The following is a 25,172-nucleotide window of genomic DNA, read 5'->3' on the forward strand; positions in this document are numbered from 1 at the left end:
TTCAATACTACTACCATACTGGTCTCTCTCAGAAGTAGTTATGCTATATAACAAATCAGTTACTAATCACTACTCAGTATTATATTAATGGATTTAGTATCGGGTAGCAGAGTTTTTCTCTCTTTTTTTTTATTTTTTTATCAGTAAAAGAAAATCTCAACAAATAGTAGTGAACGGCAATGAAGTCTAGAAAAAGTTAATAATGGATGCTATGAAATGAATTTGTAGTGAACGGCAAGGTAGTTGAGATTGAAATTGAAGAATAAATTAAACATGTAAAATGTAATATTGGCTCATAAGTTATAATTGTGTTTTTAATTCATGAAAGATGCAACCGAATTGCAAGTTGAGGAAGGTTTCAACTTTGTACGAGCAAGGCAATAGTACTGTTTTTTTTTCTGCAACTTTTATCAGTGATTGAGAGTTTGAGACACTCGTGATTATTTTTTTTACTTGTTATTTCTTTCTACACAAAAAAGGGATCTCTGAGAGATAAACTACACTTTAAATTGTTCAATAAGAATGTAAAATTTTAAAGCTATATAGTCCTCCCTAATGTAAAATTTTGAAAAAGTTAAGTTTTCAAGAGTTGTACGAACAAAATTTAGAGAAATACATTATATCTTGAAACTATATGGAATTTTAAAACCAAGAGCACTTTCCAAAGAAATTAAAGTGGTATATGCATGCAACATTGTTAAGTAACTAACAGTTAGTCTTCTTCTAAAGGTGTCACTGATTCTTTCCTCTTAACTTTTCGTTCTTTCTTGCAAGTCGTGTTGTCTCCAGTGTCAGCGATGGACACTATATAAAACTAGGAATATTTTGGTACCACATCTTTAAGATTTTTCCTGCTTGTCTGCACATCTGAAAACATTTAAGTTTTTTTTTTTGTTAATTTTGGAAACATTAAACTACTAGTTATACAGCATCCACCTTAATATCATTTCTCCTAGCCTCTCTATTCTCTCTCCTTCTCTTCCTTCTTTTCTTCTGTCATGAAAATTCTTCTCTGATTTCCCTTTTCCCAAATTCTGCACAGGTCATTGGATGAGGATCGTGGAATTGTACTCTTGTGACGTTCCACCATAATTTTTCTTCTCTTCCTTATTATATTGGTCCTGTTCTTTTTATACTGTTACATTGAGGCTTTGAGTATAGTGTGATATACTTGCTACTGTTATTCCATTCAATAAAATTCATATTACACCCTTCCATACACATTACTTTCTTCCTTCTACATATCAAGTTATCATTTAAAATTTTCTGATCCAGCAGGTAAAATGGAACTCCAGATAAAAGGATATATAAAATAATTACCAACCTAAAGCTAACATCAGAAAGCACCTCTTCTGGTTCCAACGTATAAATCCGATTTGCCAACCCAAATGAACCTTGCCACTGCATGAGAATATTCACAAGTACAGTGAAATCTCAACCATCTCTATATTCATTAAGTCTAAATATAATATCTTCATTTTTAAAGTTTCACTAAAAATGTTTTTTTTTTGTGAAATTACATCTTTTGATACTTAAGTAACCAAATTTATCTAAAATAGTCTTTATCCGAGCTTGTGTGAGTTTGCTAAATTTACCCTGAGTTTACTCACATCCAAGTTACTAGTCTAAGACTCGCGCGGCTTAAATGTTGATTCATTATAAAAATTTATTAGTACTTATTCATTGAAATTAATAGTTGTTATTTTTAATTTTAATTTTAATATATATATATATATTGTTACGGTCTGGCCCAAGCAACGTACGGGTTGGCCAGACCCATCGAGAACCTGACCGGAGCGGTCGAGTTCTCAGCACTCGCCACGATGCCTGGACATGCGTCTTCGTTATTCCCCCAATACAGTTATGAGGAAGCTTTGAGGAAAATGGGCCCGTCCCCACAGGGCCCACCTCTGACACGGTATAAATGGGGAAGGACCTGCCCTTCCCCCAAGGTACGTCACATATTCTACCTAACCCATTTCTCGCCTGCACACTGACTGACTAGAGCGTCGGAGTGTCTTTGCAGGTGACGCCCCCCTCTCCGTCTTTCCACAACGAGAGTTCGGCTACTCGGAAGATCCGGACCCGGCACACCCGCTCGAGACGAGGCAATCCTGTCACTTCACACCTCTACCCGAACCGTCCGGTAACCGTAGTTCCGAACATTGGCGCTGTCTGTGGGGATCGCTGTTATGGAAGTTGTGCCGGGCCTTGGAGACCAAGGCTGAGCATCCGGCGCAGAGGCGGCAGCCTCTGTCGCTTCACCGGGAGGACGACGAAGGTCCCCTCGACAACGCATCGAACCACGCACAAGGACGCGAGAGACGCGACCTTTTGGAGGAACTGGTGGTGACAGCGCCCGAATAATGCAGGAGCTATGCCACAGAGTCCAGAATCTGGAGCGACAACTAGCCGATCAGGAGCACGATCGACGGACCACCGATCCTACTTACTCCTCGTCCCCAGAGAGCCGGGAGAGAGATTCCCACCGGAGTCACCCCTGGCACGCCTCCGCTTCCAGAACGGAAGCGGAAAGCACCCGAGAAGACTCTCCCATCCCGAGAAGACGAAACGGCACAATCATCTACTCCCGAGGCAAGGAAATGCGCCACACGGGACGAGATCGCGAAGGCGGAGAAGGAAGGCTTGTGAGGACGCGGTAACCCGTGATAATGGGCGCCACCCCGTTCCATCGGTCCATCCTTGAGGTCCGGTTGCCGAAGCACTTCGACAAACCAACGGACATGAGGTACGATGGAACCCAAGACCCTCTGGAACACCTCACGGCTTTCGAGGCTAGAATGAATCTGGAGGGAGTAGGGGACGAGGTGAGGTGCCGGGCCTTCCCGGTCGCCCTAGCCGGACCTGCGATCCGATGGTTCAACGGCCTCCCGCAAGGGTCCATCTATGAGTTTTCGGACATCAGTCGTGCTTTCTTAGCTCAATTCACAACACGAATAGCGAAGGCAAAATACCCGATCAACCTGCTCGGGATAACCCAAAGGCCCGGGGAGCCGACCAGGAAATACCTGGACCGCTTCAACGACGAATACTTAGAAATTGACGGCCTAACCGACTCGGTGGCCAACCTCTGTCTGACAAACGGCCTCCTGAACGAGGACTTTCGAAAACACCTCACCACGAAACCAGTTTGGACGATGCACGAAATCCAAACGGTGGCTAAGGAATACATAAATGACGAGGAAGTCAGCCAGGTCGTGGCTGCCAATAAACGGCACTACGGCTACAATCAACCGAGGCAACAGGGTAACGGAGAGAGGCAGAAAGAACAAGCCAAAGAGGGAGGGCCGAGCAAGGCACCCAGACCGTTTTCCCGAGTCGAGAAGTTCACAAACTACACTCCACTCACTCTCCCTATCATGGAAGTTTACCAGCAAATAGCCGAGAAAGGGATCTTGTCGAAGCCCCGACCACTCAAGGACCGTACGGGGGGAAACAAGAGCCTCTACTGTGACTACCACAAGGGCTATGGACACCAAACACAGGACTGCTTTGACTTGAGGGATGCATTAGAGCAAGCCATAAGGGACGGTAAACTCTCAGAATTCTCCCATCTTATAAGGGAGCCGAGGAGGCGACATCGAGACCAGGACGATGAAGGAAAGACCCGGTCGACAAAGCGACGACAAGAGCCAGAAGACAAAGACCATGGTCTCACCGTGATAAACGTAGTAACCGCCAAAAACGCGGCACCAAGGTCGAGATCGGCACACAAGAAAGACACCAAGATCCTGGTGGTCTCCTCCGCGTCGATGCGAAGCTCCAAGAAGCCCCCATCTATCTCCTTCGGCCTGGAAGATCAGTGGTTCGACGAGGCCCCTGAAAATCCACCCATGGTCATCACGGCCAGGGTGGGAACAGGCCTCGTAAAACGGATCCTTGTTGACACGGGGGCAGACTCGAACATTATGTTCCGCAACGTGTTCGACGCACTGGGATTAAAGGACGCCGACCTATCGACTCATCAGCACGGGGTCATCGGACTAGGCGACTACTTCATCAAGCCAGATGGAATAATATCCCTGCCGATTTCCGTGGGACACGTTCAAGGCCGAAGATCGGCAATGGCTGAATTCGTGGTTCTCCGAGATTCTACGGCCTACAACATCATTTTGGGGAGGAAGACGATTAACGATATTGAGGCAATAATCAACACAAAGCTACTAGTCATGAAGTTTGTTGCCAACGACGGATCTATAGGGTCCATAAGGGGAGACCTAGAAACGGCGGTCGCTTGCGACAATGCTAGCCTTTCCCTAAGGAAGAAATCCAAAGAGGCGTCAGGGTGTTCCTGGCTGACTTGGACGCCAGGGTTGACGACAAGCCCAGACCGGAACCGGAGGGGGACTTGGAGAAGTTTAGGGTCGGTGACACGGAGGACAAGTTCACGTTTGTCAATAGAAATCTTCCACAAGAACTGAAGGAACCCTTGGTAGAAATGATCAGGGCCAATGGGGACTTGTTCGCCTGGACACCGGCCGACATGCCGGGCATAGACCCCAAAGTCATGTCACATCACCTGGCCGTCAAAGCGGAAGCTCGCCCGGTGGCTCAGAGGAGGAGAAAGATGTCGCGCGAAAGGGCGGAGGAGGTGGCCAGGCAGACGGCCAGCCTCCTTGAAGCGGGCTTCATACGGGAGATAGACTACTCAACCTGGCTCTCGAACGTAGTGTTAGTAAAGAAGCACAACGGTAAATGGAGAATGTGCGTAGACTACTCCGACCTCAACAAGGCATGCCCCAAGGACTGTTTCCCCCTCCCCAACATAGATGCCCTCGTCGACGCGGTGGCGGGCTACTGATATCTGAGCTTTATGGATGCCTACTCCGGCTACAATCAGATACCGATGCACCGACCCGACGAGGCTAAAACAGCATTTATAACGCCAGGAGGAACCTTCTACTACAGGGTAATGCCGTTCGGCCTAAAAAACGCGAGAGCGACATACCAAAGACTGATGAACAAAATATTTGGTGACCTCATGGGCAAGACGGTGGAGGTGTATGTGGATGACATCCTCGCAAAGACTGCGCGGCCCGATGACCTTCTGAATGACCTGAGAAGTGTATTCGCGTCTCTCCGACAACACGGCATGAGGCTTAATCCCCTCAAATGTGCCTTCGCCATGGAAGCTGGAAAGTTCCTAGGATTCATGATAACCCAAAGAAGGGTAGAAGCTAACCCGGAGAAATGCCAAGCGGTACTCCAGATAAAGAGCCCGGGTTGTAACAAAGACGTCCAAAGACTGGCAGGGCGACTGACCTCGCTATCCCGTTTTCTCGGAGCTTCGGCAACAAAGGCACTACCTTTCTTTAACCTCATGAAGAAAGGGATAACATTCGAATGGACACCCGCGTGCGAAGAAGCCTTTAGACACTTCAGGGAAATCCTAGCGGCACCCCCCGTACTCGGAAAGCCAAAGGCCGGAGAGCCGCTATACCTATACCTCGCCATAACAGGAGAAGCCCTGGCCGCGGTTCTAGTACGAGAGGAAGGAAGGGCTCAACAGCCGGTCTATTTCGTGAGCAGAGCCCTACAAGGGGCAGAACTAAGGTACAGCAAACTGGAAAAGCTAGCTCTGGCACTCTTGACCACTTTGAGGAGGTTAAAACAATACTTCCAAGGCCACCAGATCATCGTAAGGACGGACCAAGGAATCCGGCAAGTACTCCAGAAACCCGATTTGGCGAGAAGAATGATGACATGGTCCATCGAACTCTCCCAATACGACATACGGTACGAGCCTCGACAAGCGATCAAGGCGCAAGCGATGGCGGATTTCCTGGTGGAAGTGATGGGAGAACCAACCGAAGAAACGGGCACACGCTGGAGGCTCCATGTGGACGGGGCCTCCAATCAGACGTCCGGGGGCGCCGGGATCATCCTAGAGAGCCCGGCCGGGGTCGTGTACGAGCAGTCGATCAAGTTTGAATTCCCCGTTTCGAACAACCAAGCGGAGTACGAAGCCCTTATAGGAGGCTTAACCCTAGCGACGGAGGTCGGGGCGACAAGGTTGGAAGTATGCAGCGATTTGCAAGTCGTCACCTCCCAAGTAGACGGGAGCTACCAAGCCAGGGACTCGCTACTACAAAAGTACTTGGAGAAAGTCAAGGATTTGAGCCGAAAGTTTGAGGAAGTCACGATCCATCACGTTCTGAGAGAAAGGAACACACGGGCAGATCTCCTATCAAAGTTGGCTAGCACAAAACCGGGAGAAGGCAACCGATCTCTAATCCAAGGAATGATGAAGGAGCCGGCAGTCACCTTGCACCTCTCGAAGCTAAGCCCCTCATGGTTGGACCCCATCACCGACTTCTTAGAAAACGACAGACTTCCCGACAACGATAAAGATGCTAAGAAACTGAGAAGGGAAGCAGCCAGGTATGCGATCATCCAGGGTCAATTGTTCAGGAAAGGATTTAACCAGCCCCTGCTGAAATGCCTGCACCCCGACCAAACGGACTACGTCCTCAAGGAAGTCCATGAAGGGTGCTGCAGCCATCACATAGGAGACAAAGCCCTGGCAAGAAAATTAATCCGAGCTGGATACTATTGGCCGTCAATGATGGCTGACTCCAAAGAATTCGTTAGGAAGTGTGTCAGATGCCAACAAAATGCCAATTTCCACAAGGCACCGGCTTCCGAGCTAAGCTTGTTAACGTCTTCCCGGCCATTTTCACAATGGGGAGTCGATCTCTTGGGCCCCTTTCCGGTTGGTCCCGGACAAGTCAAGTACCTCATAGTCGCCATTGACTACTACACCAAATGGATAGAAGTCGAGCCGCTGGCCAGTATATCCTCGTCCAACTGCAGGAAGTTCATATGGAGGCAAGTGATAACGCGGTTCGGTATCCCGGAGGTCGTTATCTCGGACAACGGAACACAGTTCACCGACATGAAATTCACAGAGTTCCTCACCGGCCTGGGCATAAGACAGAGGTTCTCCTCAGTGGAACACCCCCAGACAAATGGACAGGTTGAGTCCGCAAACAAGATCATACTGCTAGGGCTTAAGAAGCGGCTGGATAATAAAAAAGGCACTTGGGCCGACGAGCTCGCCTCGGTCCTCTGGTCCTACCGTACAACCGAGCAGTCTTCCACTAGGGAGACTCCCTTTCGACTAACGTACGGGCTAGATGCGGTAATACCTGTGGAAATTGGGGAACCAAGCCCACGACTACTTTTGAAAGGAGTAGAGGAAGCTGTGGAGAAGGATCTAATAGACGAAACCAGGGAGACGGCCCACTTGACGGAAACAGCACTAAAACAAAGAATGGCCCTACGCTACAATGGCAAAGCACTCAAAAGGAAGTTTGAAGCAAATGACCTCGTCCTAAGGCGCAACAACATCGGCTTACCGACCCCTGACAAACCCCAATTTGACGGTTTATCTTGTATTGATTTTAGGGGATTTTATAACCTTTTACCCACATTTATTCAATGAAATAGCATGGTTTTGTATATTCTCCTTTAATTGTGCTTAAGAGTGAAAACATGCTTTTTAGGTCTTAAAATAGCTAAATCTAATTCACCTTGATTCCATTAGATGCCTTGATATGTTTGTTAAGTGATTTAAGGTTTAGGAGGCAAAGAGTGGATCAAGGGAATGAAGAAAGAAGCATGAAAAGTTGGAGAACTCATGAAGAAATGAAAGAACCGGAAAGCTGTCAAGCCGACCTCTTCGCACTTAAACGACCATAACTTGAGCTACAGAGGTCCAAATGATGCGGTTCCAGTTGGGTTGGAAAGCTAACATCCGGGGCTTCGAAATGATATAAATTTTACCATATGTTGCTTCGCGTTCAGGGGCGCGCACACGCACTTTGCGCGCGCACGCCGATTCTGTCCGTGGCCACTTTAATGAAATCGTCCCCAGCGGTTTTAGGAGCCTTGTGGGCCCAATCCAACTCATTTTTGATGCTATTTAAGTCAAGGATTGAAGGGGGATGAAAAATCTAGTTACCATTAGTTTAGTTTAGCTTATTTTTGAAGGGAAAATTAGTTTTAGAGAGAGAAGCTCACACTTCTCTCTAGGATTAGGATTAGGATTAGTTCTTAGATCTAGATTTTATTCATCTTCTTCTACTTCTATCTTCTCAATTCTTTGTTGCTACATTCATCTTCTTCTACTCTTTTGTTGTAATTCCCTTTATGTTGTTCTTATATTTTGTTGTAGATCTAGTATTGTTCCTTCTACATTCTTCCAATTCAATAAGAGGTAATTCATACTAAATGTGTCTTCTTTGCTTTTCTATTGTTGATCTCTTGTTTTTGTAGTTGTAGATTCCTTTAATTCTTGCATTTAATAATGATTACTTCTATTGCACTCCAAGTGTTTGATGAAATGCTTGGTTGGATTTTAGAGTAGAATTTTATACTCTTGGCTTGGAAAGGTAACTTAGGAACTCTTGAGTTACTAATGTCCAAGTAATTGATGATTGGGAGCCATTTACTCTAGTTCTCACTAATTGAATTAGTGGAGAGTTAGGACTTATGGACTAGGATTGATATAGCTCATTTGACTTTCCTTTGCTATTAGTTAGAGGATGATTTAATGAGATTAATCCTTGCCAATTCTCATATTGTGGTTAGTGATTAGGATAGAGATCCTTGACCACCAACCCTTGCCAAGATCTTTTTAGGCCTTAGTTTACTTTCTTGTCATTTATCTTTCATGCTTCTTATCAAAACCCCAAAATAACTCACAACCAATAACAAGACACTTCATTACAATTCCTAGGGAGAACGACCCGAGGTTCAATACTTCGGTTTATAAATTTAGGGGTTTGTACTAGTGACAAACAACTTTTTGCATGAAAGGATTATTGTTTGGTTTAGAAACTATACTTTACAACGAGATTTCATTAGTGAAATTCTAAACCGTCAAAAATCCAATCATCAACCCCAAGAGAAGGCAAATTGGCAGCAAACTGGGAAGGGCCCTACAGAATTAAGGAGGTGATCGGAAAGGGCACATACAAATTGGAAAAGCTCAATGACAAGGAGATCCCGAGGACATGGAATGCCGATAACTTAAGAAGGTTTTACTCCTAAATCGTTTGCTTTGTAACAACACTTCAATACCTTTGCTACAATGATAAGATTTACTTAATTACTAATTGTTACGTTTGCCATATTTTTCTATCTTGTGTTTACTTTCCTTTTTTTTTATCAACCGCCGTGCTAACGAGGATACACGGTCCCGGGACTGATCACCCCGGGACCCCCTAGGCCAAGGACCTAACAAACGGCTATTACAAAAAAATAACACGACCTCAAAGAAGTGCCGACGTAACGGTAAAGGCGAGTAAACCAGCAAACATTGAAACGAGACCAACATAGTAAGCAAGCGTACGTACATACAAAACAACAAACCCGCTAACGGTTTTAATACAAACACAGTTCTACGAAAATTCAAAAGTTACAAAAATCACTTCTTCGGCATGTCGACGACCTTCCCATCCTTGATGGTTTTGAAGACTCCAATTGCCAACACATCGAAATCAGGAGCAATAATCTTCACTTGAGCTTTGAGAGCCTCTTCGGTCATGAAAATCGCATTCTTGCCTTGCTCCTTAACCTCCTTATGTTTTTTCTTGAATGCATCGGCCTCATCCCGAGCGGTCTTAGTGGCCGCAACTGCGTCGTCACGCTCTTTCTCTAATGTGGCCGCCCAATTTTGTGCGGCGCTCAACTGGCTCTTCAAGGTCATCTCTTGCTCCGTCAGACGGAACACAGACGCATCGGCAGTTTTTAACTTCTCTTCGGCCGACGCAGTCTTCTTCTCGGCGGCCTCGAGCTTATTCCCCGCCTCCGCCAGCTGTCCTTGGAGTGTTTCAACTTGAGTTTTAAGCTTGTTGTTGGCCGCGGCCGTGGTCTCGAGCTTCCGACGAAGCGAGGCCATACCCGAAAGCTCGAACTCAGCCTTCCGGGCTATGGCCGCGCTGCAAAGAAGGGTACGATACATCCATCGTGCTTGCCCAGAGAGGTCGGTACCATGGAAATGTTCCTCCGTGCCAGGAAGCAACTGAGCATCTATGAACGACCCGGCATCAAAGTTCCTTTTCATGATGGTAAAGACCCCTTCGGGACTAGACTGCGACCTTTGTCTCTTGGGGTGGGGATGACAGACAACTCCTCGTCCTCTTCCCGACGAGCCGAAGATGAGTGCCCATGAACGGCCACTTCCTTGAGAATAGGGGACGCAGATGTTGGAGTGGCAACCTTCGTGGGCGTGGCAACGTCGGGAGGCGTGGGTTCCGCCTGGGCCGCCTCGCCCTCAGGAACCGTCACCGACTGTCCCCCAGCCTCTTCGCCATCATCCTCCTGGAGGAAGGTATGGAACAAATTCTCCATGCCGGTCACTTCGGCAGACAATCCCACTACAAACAAGAAATGAACAAATTAGCAAATTGGCAATCAACAAGGGAAAGCAAAAATAAACAATCATGCAAACGACTACACGACAAGGGCAACTCACGAATATAATCTCGAGCAGCCTCTCGGTTACCCATTAGGAGATGAGGATTCACATTATTTCTCCCAAGAACTGCCCACAATATGTCGGCTATCCTCCGATCCACAGCCGACATACCTTTGTAAGTAACCTTGATAAAAGGATTAGACCCCGCCCCGAAGCTCCAGTACGTCGGGATGATGCGCTCTTTTTCCAATGACAACCAAAAAGGGTGATGACCCTTAACCGGTCGAACTTTGAAATACTTGTCCTTGAACCCATGATAAGAGTCCTCGAACAAGCCGAAAATCCTCCGGCCTTGGGCAGACCGGAAGGACATGAACCCTTTTTTATGTTTCCCTTCCTTCGAAGGGTTCGTAAGATTAAAAAAGTAGAGGAAGACGTCGACGGAGATCGGTAGCTCCAAGTATTCGCACACCATCTCGAAGCAGCGGATGGAAGCCCAACTGTTCGGATGCAGCTGGGATGGCGCCACCGAGATCCAGTTAAGAAGGCCCATCTGGAAGGGAGAAAAAGGGATGCGCACCCCCACTTGGGTGAACATGGCCTTATAAAACCAGATCCAGTCGGTAACCCGGGGGGCGTTGAAGTTAATCTCATGCAGCCGCTCATGAGGAGCAGGGACATAAACGTCGTAATTAGCCTCCTCATCGGTACCCCCACACAGGTACTCGGCTTGACGGAATTCCGTGAGCTCCTCCTCACCCATCTGGTTGGGGGAGTCCCTGAGGTCGGAAACAACCCAGGCATATGGGTCGTAACCCGCGGCGGAAGTTGAAGCCCGGCCAACGACACGAGGCATACCTACAGTGGGGGCACCGCTCGGTTAGTCCATGAGGTCGGAAGCCCGAAAAAACCCGAAAACCCACACATCACCTACCCCACAACCCAAACTAAGTATAGCTAAAGGGGAGACCAAATAATACCAAGTCCATAATGGTAACCCCCCGTGGCACACCATATCCGATAGAAAGAAAATACATCTATTCACAGAGATAAAACAACAAAAGATACCTACAATGAACATGCAGAAAACCATTGAGGCAGAAGGAAAATGGTGATTACCTGGATTGTTAGGAAAATTCGGAAAGGAACGAAACACACTAGAACGCTGGAAAGAACTTCTGGACGATGGGGAATGCAGGAAGAAGGAAGAATAAAAACGATCAGGAGAAACAAGAATGGGAGAGAAAAATGCGAAACTGTTTAAAACTGCCTTAGGGAGAGCGCGAAAGGCCTGGGGGCAGAATAGTCTTTACACACGAGGTTTTTTCAACCCATTATGAGCATTCAATGCCCCGCGCGAGAAACAAGGCGACGAATGAACGCCTCGAATTACAAACGGGCACGCATGCGAGTGGCGCGTCTCCCACGCGAACGACCGACCTAGCGACTATGAAGAAAGAGACAACCCGCCACCAACGGCCCATGCGACTGATTGCCGGCGCGTGGGGGCACTGTTACGGTCTGGCCCAAGCCACGTACGGGTCGGCCCGACCCATCGAGAACCCGATCCGAGCGGTCGAGTTCTCAGCACTCGCCACGATGCCTGGACACGCGTCCTCGCTATTCCCCCAATACAGTTATGAGGAAGTTTCGAGGAAAATGGGCCCGTCCCCACAGGGCCCACCTCTGACACGGTATAAATGGGGAAGGACCTGCCCTTCCCCCAAGGTACGTCACATATTCTACCTAACCCATTTCTCGCCTGCATACTGACTGACTAGAGCGTCGGAGTGTCTTTGCAGGTGACGCCCCTCTCCGTCTTTCCACAACGAGAGTTCGGCTACTCGAAAGATTCGGACCCGGCACACCCGCTCGAGACGAGGCAATCCTGTCACTTCACACCTCTACCCGAACCGTCCGGTAACCGTAGTTCCGAACATATATATATATATTATACATTATATAAGATTATTGCATTATATGTTTTTCAGAGGCAGAATAATCTTATAATTTTTCCAATCCATATTAGCATATATCACTTAAATGTGAAAGTTATTATATTTGTATATTTAAATAAATGTTAGGTTTTGTTACTGATATACATACCAAAAAATTAAAATTTTAATAAAAATAATTTATATTGTAATTACACAAACAACATAACGAATACAAGCTAAGTGACATTTAGTTATACTATTAGACTCCTAGTGTATGGTCTACACTACACACAAGTCATGTACTTAATCTATTTTATTATTTTTTTGTATATTTTATTTACAAAAAGATTAATATATATTTATTAAAAGAATTAATTTATATTGTATACAAAAAGATTAAATGATTAATTTAGTTAGTATACAGAAAAATTAATGTAGGTAATATTCTTTAATATTTTAGTTTATATTAACTTATATCTTTTTAATATATTTTTTTCAAATGGTAACCTTTAAAACAATCACATTTTAATTAAATTAAAAAAATTAACTATTTTAGATTTATGAAATTAATTATTCAAAATATTTCATTAGTATGTTTTTCATTTTTCGGACATGTTGTTTCATAGATCTATTTAATTTTATTTTAATCTCTATGCAAAGGAGTTCATATCTATTAATATATAACAATTTTTCACACGTTGCATGAATTGAGTGATTAAAAATATTAATGTTTAAACCAATTACAAAACATAAATATATAAAATTTAGAGTTGTTAAAATTTATTTGCATATTCTTAATTTTTTTATTTAAATGAAATTTTTTTAGCATATTTTAACAAATTTTAAAAAATAAATAAGTAGGAAAGAAAAAAAACAGATTAATGGTATGCACCATTAATTCAACATCAATTTCTGGTATCCATAAAGAAGGAAAGAAAATTAATGGTCCAAAATGAGACATTGCTGTTAATTCCTCCTCAAAATTCACATAAACAGATACACAAACTTCTTATGAGTAAATAAATGATCACAAAATAATCACGTATAGTTATAAAATTATTGCACACATATACTGTTAAAGAAAGTCAAAGCAACAGCTAAACCTTTTTTTAAAGAAAAGAAAACCAAAGCACAACCAAACCTTTATGAGGAGGATTGTGTATTTTTCCTAATATAATGTTAATAAATCAATAAAAATATTTGCTAACTCTGAGTTGTGAGGAAGATTGCGATTATACTGTTTAGATTTACTTCTACTATAACACCAACTATGAGGAAAAGCCTTCCATCAATGCTTAAGCTGTCTAGGTTTCACTAAAGGTACAATCCCACAATTTGATCCATAATGACATCAACACTTGCAGCAATATAGGCAGTGACAACGGAAATAGATGCTTCTATTGTTGTACAAATTAATTACAAAATTTAGAAAATAATATACCTTTTGCTCCTGTTTCTTCTTTTAATCGTGCAACAGAGTCTTCTATCTTATAATTGATGACAACATCAACTCCAAGATTCTTACAGGCATATAGTCTTTCTTTCTTGCCTGAAATTCAACACTTGATTTAGACAAATCTGTTCAAGCTAACTATATTATTTCTTCTAATATGGTCAATATTGTCCTCTTGAAATGCAAAGCAATTAGAATTTGTAAACAGACTACTGCCCAAAAGAAAAGGTATTATTATGTTCACTTAACAATTTTGCATTATAGTGATAAAGGTAGCTTCACAAAAGAAAACTCATGCATTTATAAATATGAAAAAAAGAAAGCTATTAGATCACAATTTCTGATTGAGCAATAACGTATTTTCTTTCGTTATCCTTTTTCAATTTTAATTTCAGAATTATACACATGTTTAAGTTAGAACTGAGTATAGGACTTAATTACATTGGAACAATATCATTAATCAGAACAACATAAAATGCTTTACTTACAATATACTCGTTTAAAAATGTTTATTAAAGCAAATCAATCGAAGACCTTAAAAAATACCAATATTGTTGCCTATTGCAATGCTTTACTTACAATGATAACTATGCAGAAATGGAATAAATTAAGATACTTCTATTTAAACTCACACATGCGTTTAGCTATTAACTTGTTAGTTACAAAGCTTCTATTTTATTCGAACACTACAAAATGGACAACTAAGATCGCATTTTGCCATCATCTATGTATATATCTTAAGAGAAATTAAACCAATTTTTCTATCATCATCAGTCACTACTATTTAAAATGATGGATAATTTTAAAAAATGAAACATAGAAGAATTGAAAATCGATAAAAAGAGTTTGTATGTATTCTATCAATTAATCCTCTAAAATCAGCATTAATTCATGTAATGATTAAAATGTTATACCATGTCAAATCATAATACAATGTTTCTGTAGCTAATAATGTCTTTGAAACTACCATAATAAAAGCAATTCACTATTAATTACTATTTTTGTATATTTTTTTTTTAATGCAAGAAATTATGTAAGAAAAATTATGTCTACAATCATATAAGAACTTATGACATTTCTAACAAATATATTCTAGAACAAAAATGTTAAATTGATGATGCAAATGTTTCTCCTATACTGAAGAAAATTCTTAGCTTTTATAGTAGTATTATACCGTGTGATGTTTAAAACCAAAATCATGAGTAAACTCAGGTAATATATCTATATGAATTTTTGGAAGGCATATCTCAAGCCCAACCTGACGGAATCAGTAGTAGTATTACACGAGTTAACTCGTTTTGATAATTAAAATTGAAAACTCAAAAGAGTATCAGAGTCAAACTCAGAGTTTTAAAACCATGATTTTATCCATCCGCTAAAATTATTAATGGTCAATGTTTAATGGCATTGTAACAAAAAGTACATTAGAGATTTCGAAATCAGTTAAAGAACCAAATTTAAGTTGCTATATGGCACTTAGTTTAGCATAAAAATCAAATAGTGGAAAAGGCAGAAACACCATTTGGCATGAAGTGCATATAACTAATTCCCTCTCAAATCAAGCTTTCATAACTTTTTCTTTTTTCCAAATAAAACAGAAAAATAAAATTCTAAAGTAGAATGGAGTAATCATACCAATCTGCAGCTAAAATTAGAAACCATCTAATAAAAATATATCTCGTTTGAGAATTATCAAGTGATATTGATTTTTTTGTTCAATTATTTTTAATTTTTTAACATAGTAGAGTAATTCTATCAATACAGCAAAAAAGAAAAACACTTCTATAGTGCTAGATTTTTGGTAATTTTGTAATGTTACTGTTAAATTAAAAAGATCTTTTTTTTAAGCTAGAGAGAGTATTTGACTAGCTCTATTGAATATTGACATTTTTTTAATCAATTGTGGAACTTCCGAAGACTAACTATTCAGTATTCTCCATTTATTTGTCCTATTTTGGTCTTTCTTTCTTGCTTTGTCATTTTTAGTACATATCAAGCAAAAGTAACAAAAATGATCCCAAGCTTTATGAAAATTGAAAAGTATTTACACCAACAAATGAAGAAAGCGCAGTGTTGAAATTGAAACTCTTCTTGTAGTGTTTGCCAAGCAAAGGACAGTGTTGAATTTGAAATAGTAACAGAGAGAAAGGAAGCTTTTCTCCTGCCATATTCTCCAACCTGAAGTAAATTGCAGAGAGGAACAGAGTAACTATACCTACCTAAAGCTAAAACAGAAATAACTTCTTTTGATTGAATGAAGGTAATGTAAATATGGTTAAAATTTGCATAGAGATTATGTGCTGCAAGGGACAACTTAATAATACTCAATCAAGCCTCTTCATATATGCATTGTATTTACCATTACAGCTAACTATCCACAACCTTTTAGCTTTCAAGTTTCCTGTATTCCTCAATGTATCTCATGCACTACTCAAAGACTTTCTCCAGACACACTAATACACAAATTAATAACATTTCAAGACTAAGAGTTTGTCGTCAGAAAAACCAAACATCTTTTTATTTTCTACACTTTTTTGTGAAATGCATAGTACTGCAGTAATGTCGGATCATTGTTTTGATTTTAGGATCAGCAGTGAAATGATATTTAACAAACATAAATGAGACCAGCAGGTGAAATTGCAAAGTGGAAGCTAAATGCAGTTCGATAAAAAATGAAGTGATCACGCATAATTTAATTGCCATAATATTAAAAGTTATCAAGGAAAGACTTTCAATATAGACATTTTAGAACAGAGTACCAGTAGCCATCCGCTTTAAGTCCCAAAAAAAATCAAATATTCTAAGACAAGATTTCTTCTTGAATATTTTACTCCTGCATATTATAATGATATATTTTTCTTGATCTTATGTAGCTTAGTATATGTAAAACCTGTTTGATAACGTGTCCAAAAGAAATTATACAAGGCACTAGATGAGTGTATAATAATATAACTCTTCATCTATTTAAAAGAGTTACAAATCTACCAAGCAGTTGCAAGCATAAATCCCAACTTACCCTTCTAGTTCTTGCTGATGATAAGGATAGATATGGTGCAATATGTTACCAAATGCTGGGCACTGATATATCACTGTATACAAACAAGACAAGGAAGAAATAGTTACTGTTAGAAAAGATTATACAACAATAATTTGATCCTTTTATTTTGAAAGCTTATACACCTCATGCTGATTCCTTTTACCTTGAATCTTCTAGCACGATAGGTAACTCTTTGATAAAAGAAAAGGATTAGAAACAAGTACATCTTCAACCTCGGAAACCATTTTAATAGCCCTAATTAATTTGATATGTACGATGAATTTGGTTAAGCATTAACATTTAACATAAAGATTAGGCAAAGAAAAAAACACCATTTTTTTTACTGTATTCTTTCTTGGCACAGGATTTGACGGTTACAGAATGTTTGGACTATTAAATGGTACAATAACAAAACATATTTTTTTTAAATTTTTTAATTGTGAAAACTCAAGTCAAATTGAACTTTAGTTGACAGCTACTAAATAAAAATTTAGTCAAATTAGTCAAACTTAACTTTTGTTCAACACCAGATCAACCCCTTCTTTCTGTTTATCCCCGTATTTTCAAGTCTCCGTTTTTTTAGAAATTGCTTCGTTACTGATTGTTTGAAATCCCATAGATTCCACACTTACCATAAATGCCGGATACACCAAAAAATTATCGGTTCGTGTTTTCAAAAAACCCGCATGCCACTCATCCAAATTCTTAACAGCAAATACATTTCTTTCCTTGTCATGCTCTGCCTCCCGTAGCCCCTATGGCATCATTACCACCACATCTCATCCCAATTCCAACGGTTCTTTCTGAATTTCTAGTTCTTCACTTCTATGGTGTTCCAAGACAACTCTCTCTTTCTCGTTCACCTCAATATCCTTTTCTTTTATTTTTTCTTGTTTTCCATCAGGAGACTCCTTGACATCTTCATTGTGCGTAGTGGTTTTTTTTCGGACATCAATCCTCCTCTTGTACTTAGCTTCACCCACAAAGATCTATTTGCTCCTTAATCGCATTTCATTCATCTCCTTGATGGCCTTTAATGCCCCTCCTTTTGTAGTATACCTGATGAAAGCAAACAGATGGATCGTCATTTATCCTTCCTGTCCACTTGAACATATGAAACAATTCATTCTTCGAAACATTGCCAGGTAAATTATCCACAAAAATTGTGAATGATTCACTCTCTAATCGGAGATACGCTCCCTGATTCCAAATCCGTGGATCTTTCCCAACATGGGGATGTCTAACTTTATCCCGCCTTACATTAGACATAGATATCCATATTGGTAAGGTAAATTATCCACAAAAAACCATAAACACATTTTGGTTAACCAGTTTAATAAAAAAAAATTTAAAAATCATATCCATATCTTTTAAAATTGGTTAACCAACACCAAATTAAAAAAAATCGGTTTTTAACCGGTTAACCAAAACCAAAACCAAATTAAAATCAAAACCTAATTTCAAAACCAAATTACATACTCTTTCTCTCTCTCCTCTTTCTCTCTCCCCCTTTCCCCCTTCCTCTCTCTTTCTCTCTCCCTCCATTCTTTCTCTTCCCGCTCTTTCTCTCCCTTTTCTCTCTCCTTCTATCTCTCTTTTTCTCTTCTCTCCCTCCTCTCTCTCTCTCATTTTCCTCTTTCTCCTCCTCCTCTTTGTCCTCTCCTTTTCTCTCTCTCCCTCCTCTCTCTTTCTCTCTCTCTCTCTCCCTCTCCTCCTTCCTCTCTCTTTCTCTCTCCCTCCCTTCTTTCTCTTCTCTCTCTCTCTCCTCTCTCTCTCTTTTCTCTCTCTCTTTTCTCTCTCTCCTCTTTCTCTCCCTTCTCTCTCTCCTTCTATCTCTCTTTTTTCCTTATCTCCCTCCTCTCTCTTTCTCTCATTTTTCTCTTTCTCCTCCTACTCTTTGTCCTCTTCTTTTTTCTCTCCCCCTCTCTCTTTCTCTCTCTCTCTCTCTATTCTGTCCCTTTTTTCCCCTATTTCTCTCCCCCTTCCTTCCCCCATCTCTCTCTTGTCTCTCTCACTCATTTTTCTCTTTATTTTCTATCCCATTCTTTCTCTCCTTTCCCTCTCTCTCCACTTCTCTCTCTCCCTCTTTCTCCCCCCCTCTCTCTCTCTCTTCTATCATCTCTTCCTCCTCTCTTTCTCTCTCTCCTTTTTCCTTCTTTCTCTCCTCCTCTCTCTCCCCTATCTCTCTATTTCCCTTTCTTCCTCTCTTTCTCTCTCTCTCCCCTCTCCCTCTCTCCTTTATCTCATCATCTCTCTCCCTTCCCCTTCTCTCTTTCTCTCTCTCTCTCCCTCTCTCTCTTTCTCCACCTCATCTTCCTTGTCTCTCTATCCTTCTCTCTCACTCTCTCCCCTTCCCTCTTTCTCTCTCTCCTTCTCTCTCTTTCTCTCCTTCTCTCCGCTCTCTTACTTTCTCTCTCTCTCTCTCTCTCTCTCTCTCTCTCTCTCTCCTTTTCCTCTTCCTCCCATTCCTTTCTCTCTCTTCCTCTCTCTTCTCCCCTTCTTCTCTCTAATCATCTCTCCCCTTTTTCTATCTATCCTTCTTCTCTCTCTCCCCTCCTATCTCTCTCCCATCTCCTCTCCTTTTCTCTCCCATATCTCTCTCATTTCTTCTTTCTTTTCCCTTCTCTTTCTTTCTCTCTCTTCCCTCTCCTTTCTCTCACTCACTCTCTCTCTCTCTCTCCTTTCCCTCCCTTCTCTTTCTCTCTCTTCTTTTTTTCTTTTCTCTCTTTCTCTCTCTCTCTCGCTCCTCTCTCTTTCCTTTTCTTCTTTCTCTCTCTCTCTCCCATTTTTCTCTCTCCTCATCTTCCTCTCTTCCTCTCTTCCTTTTCTTCCCTTCTCCTCTTTCTTTTCTTACTCTCTCTTTTCTCTTTCTCTCTCAACCTTCTCTCAATCTCTATCCCTCTTCTATCTCTTTTCTCATATTCTCTATAAAGCGAGAGAGAAGATAGAGAGGAGGAGAAAGAAAATAAAGAAGAGAGATAAAAAGAGAGAAGAAGGATAGGAGAGAGAGAAAAGAGAGGAGGGGAGAGAGAGAGAGAGAGAAAGAGGGAAGGAGAGAGAGAGAAAGAGAAAAGGGGAGAGAGAGAGCATTGGGAGAGAGAGGGAGAGAGAAAGAAAGGGGAGGGAGAGAAAGAGGAGAAGGGGGAGAGAGAGAGATAGAGATGAGGGGGAGAGAGAGAAAAGAAAGAGAGGATGAGAGAGAAAAAAGGGGGAGAGAGAGAGAGATAGAGAGAGAGAGAGAAAAGGAAGAGAAGAGGAGAGAGAGATGAGGGAGGGGAGAGGGGAGAGGGAGAGGAAGAGAAAGAGAGGGGAGGGAGAGAAAGAGGGGAAGGGGAGAAAGAGAGAGAAGGAAGATAAAAGAGGAGGGGGAGAGATGGAGAGGAGATAAGAAAAAGTTACTCGTATCATTTAGAAAAAAAATTATTTATATTAGAAAAAATTATTTATAAAAAATACTAAAAAGAGATAAGAAAGAAAAATGAACGAAAGTAATGGAAGGAATTTCATTAGTTACAAATGTTACTCGTATTATTTAGAAAGAAAAAAATTAGATTAAAAAAATTCAATTAAAAAAAGGTTTAAAATTTTGGATTTTTGTATGTAAAAATATTAATTTTTGTGTAAAAATCTATTTTTGTTGTAAAATAAATAAATAAGAAAGATAAATAGATATAAAATAAAGAAATATAAATAGATAGCTTTAGTATTAATATTATATTCACCAATATAATTACTCAATATAATAGAGATAATTCATATATTATAATATATGTAGCAACGTAAAAGAGAGGGAAAGAAATATTAACAATGAATAGAAAAGGAAGAATATCATTGCTATGTATAAAGAGAGAGAGAAAGTGATTTTATTGCTTGTGTATATGGTTCAGATATGTGCCCCTATTTATACATGTATGAGGGGTTTATTTTCAACATTCATTTATGTTCATTCTCTCTTGAGAATGTGAGCTCTACGTAGGAATGGGCATCCACGTCCCATTCTTATCACAACACTCTCCCTTGGATGCCCATTTAGCAATATGCCTCATTAAAATCTTACTAAAGAAAAATCCAGTGGAAAAAAAAATTTTAGTGAATGAAAAAGAGTACAATATCCTTTGTGACGGGGACTGCCTCATTAAAAACCTTGTCAAGAAAAATTCAATGGGAAAAAAACCTGACCAAGAAAAAAAGAGTACAGTCTCCCCCTCTTGTCGACATCATTTAATATCTCGAAATCGGCACATCCTAATCTCATGTACCATTATTTCAAAGGAGGATTTTGGGAGTGATTTTGTGAATAAATCTGCCAGATTGTCACTTAAACGGATTTGTTGGACATCAATTGTCCCTTGATTTTGAAGATCATGAGTGAAGAAGAATTTGGGAGAAATATGCTTTGTTCTATCACCTTTGATGTATCCGCCTTTAAGTTGAGCAATGCATGCTGTATTATCTTCAAACAGGATAGTTGGAGCTATCTTCTGATCAACCAGTCCACATGATGACAGAATATATTGGATCACACTCCTCAGCCAAAAATACTCGCGACTAGCTTCATGTATCGCTAGTATTTCAGCATGATTAGAGGATGTTGCTACAATTGTCTGTTTCGTGGACCTCCATGATATAGCTGTACCACCATATGTGAATAGGTATCCTGTTTGAAATCTCCCTTTGTGTGGATCAGACAAGTATCCAGCATCTGCATAGCCAACTAATTGTGACTTGGATCCATCGGGATAAAATAATCCCATATCAACTGTCCCATGAAGATATTGAAAGATTTGTTTGATTCCATTCCAATATCTTCTGGTTGGAGAGGAACTATATCTTGCTAGTAAATTCACAGCAAATGATATATCGGATCTTGTATTATTAGCAAGATACATTAGTGCTCCAATGGCATTAAGATATGGTACTTCAGGACCAAGGATATCTTCATTTTCTTTTTTAGGACGAAATTGATCCTTTTCCACATCCAAAGATCTTACGATCATTGGGGTACTCAAAGGATGTGACTTATCCATATAAAATCTTTTCAAGATCTTCTCTGTGTATGTTGTTTGTGAATAAAGATCCCATTTTTTATATGCTCGATCTGCAGGCCGAGACAAAATTTAGTCTTTCCAAGATCTTTCATCTCAAACTCTTCTTTTAGAGTTTTTATAATTGTTGGACAAAGCAATTATAAATTATCAACGTACAAAGCAATTATAATGAATCCAGATGCAGATTTCTTTATGAAAACACATGGACATATATCATCATTCTTGAATCCATTTTTGGCCAGATACTCAGTAAGACGATTATATCACATTCGTCCAAATTGCTTTAGACCGTATAAAGATCTTTGCAATTTAATTAAGTATAACCCTTGCGAATATTCACTGGATGGTTTATATATCTTTAGTCCTTCAGGGACTTTCATATAGATATCACGATCTAATGAGCCGTACAAATAGGCTATTACCACATCCATTAAATGCATATGCAGTTTATAATATGCAGATAAACTGACCAAATAACGCAATGTTATCGCATCCACTACAGGGGAATACGTTTCTTCATAATCTATACCGAGCCTTTGTGAAAAACCTTATGCCACAAGTCGGGCTTTATACCGCACAACTTTATTTTTCTCATTTCGTTTTCTCATAAATACCCATCGGTATCCAACAGGTTTTACAATTTCATGTGTACGGACTACAGGTCCAAAGACTTCACGTTTTGCAAGTGAGTCTAATTCAGCCTTCATGGCTTCTTTCTATTTTGGCCAATCATTCCTTTGTCGACATTCTTCGACTGATCTTGGCTCAAGATCCTTACTTTCATGCATGATATTTAATGCCACATTATATGCAAATATTTCATTGACAATTGTCTTATTTTGGTCCCATTTCTCTCCTGTAAAGACATAATTTATCAAGATCTCGTCATTTTCACAATTTTCAGGTACCTGAACGTCTTCTGGCGTTAAAACTATATCAGAATTTTGGACAACTGCAGGTGTCTTTACTATGTCTTTTCCAACAGGAATCGTATTTACCTCTTTTCTCTTTCGATGATTTTTATCTTTGGAACCGACAGTCCTGCCACGCTTCTGGCGTGTATTTGCTTCAGTGGCTATTTGTCCTTCTGGGACATCAATTCGAATTGGGGCATTTTCCGCCCTTCCACGCTTCTAACGTGAATTTGCTTCAGTGACTACTTGTCCTAGTAGGACATCAATTCGAATTGGGGCATTTTTCGCTGGTATATAAGATTTGGTTATCCTCTTTGTATCAAAAAATGCATCAGGCAATTCATTTGCTATTCTTTGCAAATGTATAATCTTTTGAACTTCTAGTTCACATTGCCCTGATCGAGGATCTAAATGCATCAAGTGCATTCCAATTAAGTTCCTTTTTAGGAAGCTTATTCTCTCCCTCTAATGTTGGAAATTTTGATTCATCAAAATGACAATCCACAAACCGGGCTTTAAATACATCTCCAGTTTGTATCTCAAGATACCTCACTATAGAGGGAGAATCATATCTAACATATATCCCCAATTTTTTGGAGTCCCATTTTGGTGCGATAAGGTGGTACAATGGGAACATATATCGCACACCCAAATATTCTTAAATGGAAAACATTTGGCTGCTGGCCAAAAGCTAATTACATAGGAGAGAACTTATGGTAACTCGTTGGCCTCAAACGAATAAGTGCTGCGGCATGTAAAATAGCATGCCCCCAAACCGAGGTTGGGAGATTTGTTCTCATAAGCAAGGGTCTAGCAATCAATTGGAGGTGTTTAATAAGTGATTCTGCTAACCCATTTTGTGTGTGAACATAAGCTACTAGATGTTCAACACTTATTCCATTAGCCATACAATAAGCATCAAAGGCTTGGGAAGTAAATTCACCAACATTATCAAGACGAATTACTTTGATTGGATTTTCTGGAAATTGTGATTTTAATCGAATAATTTGAGCCAGTAATCTCGCAAACGCCAGGTTGCGAGAAGATAATAAGCACACATGTGACCATCTCGAAGATGCGTCTATTAGGACCATAAAATATCTAAAAGATCCACATGGTGGATGAATAGGTCCACATATATCACCTTGAATCCTTTCTAGGAATTCAGGGGACTCAAATCCAATCTTTACTGGTGATGGCCTTAAAATTAACTTTCCTTGAGAACATGCAGCACAACAAAATTCACTAGATTTAAGAATCTTCTAGTTCTTTAGTGAATGTCCATGGGAGTTTTCAATAATTCTCCTCATCATGGTTGTTCCTGAATGACCCAATCAGTTGTGCCAAGTTATGAATTCATTTGGGCTAATAAACTTTTGGTTTACAATGGCATGTGATTCAATTGCACCTTTGTATAATATAACCCAGATGAAAGTGAGGGTAACTTTTCTAATATAACATTTTTATTTAAATCATAAGTTGTGATACATAAATACTCATGATTTTCCTCATTCATTGTTTTAATATGATATCCATTTCGGCGAATATCTTTGGAACTCAACAAGTTCCTCAGAGACTTGGTAGATAATAGTGCATTATTTATTACAAATTTTGTTCCTCCAGGAAACAAAATTATAGCTCTTCTAGAGCCTTCTATCACATTGCCTGAGCCAATAATAGTATTAACATACTCTTTTTTTGGTACAAGATGGGTAAAATATATATCACTTTTAAGAATAGTGGGCGAACTTGCACTATCCGCAAGGCAAATATCTTTAGAATATGTCCTTGCCATTTTTCTTCAAAAACAAATGATAATAATAATAAAATGAGTAAAAATACATGCACAGTAAAATTATTCATATGAATACTTAACAAACACACGTATTAAACTATTTCATCATTGATCAAATAGCCAATATTTCCTTCAGAATTTTTAAACAAATTAGATACATCATAATGAGTGGTGGAATTTTCATCATTTGAAACAAAATTTGTTTCCTTTCCTTTGTCATCCTTTTTCAAGAATGCTTGATAAAGATCAACTAGGTGCCTTGGGGTACGACAGGTACGTGACCAATGGCCCTTTCCACCACAACGTAAACATTTATCATCTATTGATTTACTTTGCCCAATTTCTTTCTTTATCCCACTTCTGGTGAGATCCTTTCTTTTGAACATAATTCATTTTTCTTCTATAATTTTTCTTGTTATCAAAATCTTGCAATTTTCCTCTTCTTGGGTTATAATTTGCCGCATTTGCTTCAGGAAATGGAGCGGCGCCAACTGGGCGCGCTTCATGATTTCTTAGCAACTCATTGTTCCGTTCAGCAACAAGA

General features: G+C 40.3%; 1 protein-coding gene across 1 annotated transcript; it reads left to right on the plus strand.

The window, feature by feature from the left end:
• The first annotated feature begins 2,672 nt into the window (after nt 1–2,672).
• Nucleotides 2,673–4,442, plus strand: LOC112705073 (uncharacterized). The gene has a single exon (XM_025755933.1). It carries the CDS (start codon nt 2,673–2,675, stop codon nt 4,440–4,442), a length of 1,770 nt encoding a protein of 589 aa, XP_025611718.1.
• The last annotated feature ends 20,730 nt before the right edge of the window (nt 4,443–25,172 follow it).

This window comes from Arachis hypogaea, chromosome 8 (assembly GCF_003086295.3).
Source record: "Arachis hypogaea cultivar Tifrunner chromosome 8, arahy.Tifrunner.gnm2.J5K5, whole genome shotgun sequence".
Taxonomy (NCBI): Eukaryota; Viridiplantae; Streptophyta; class Magnoliopsida; order Fabales; family Fabaceae; genus Arachis; species Arachis hypogaea.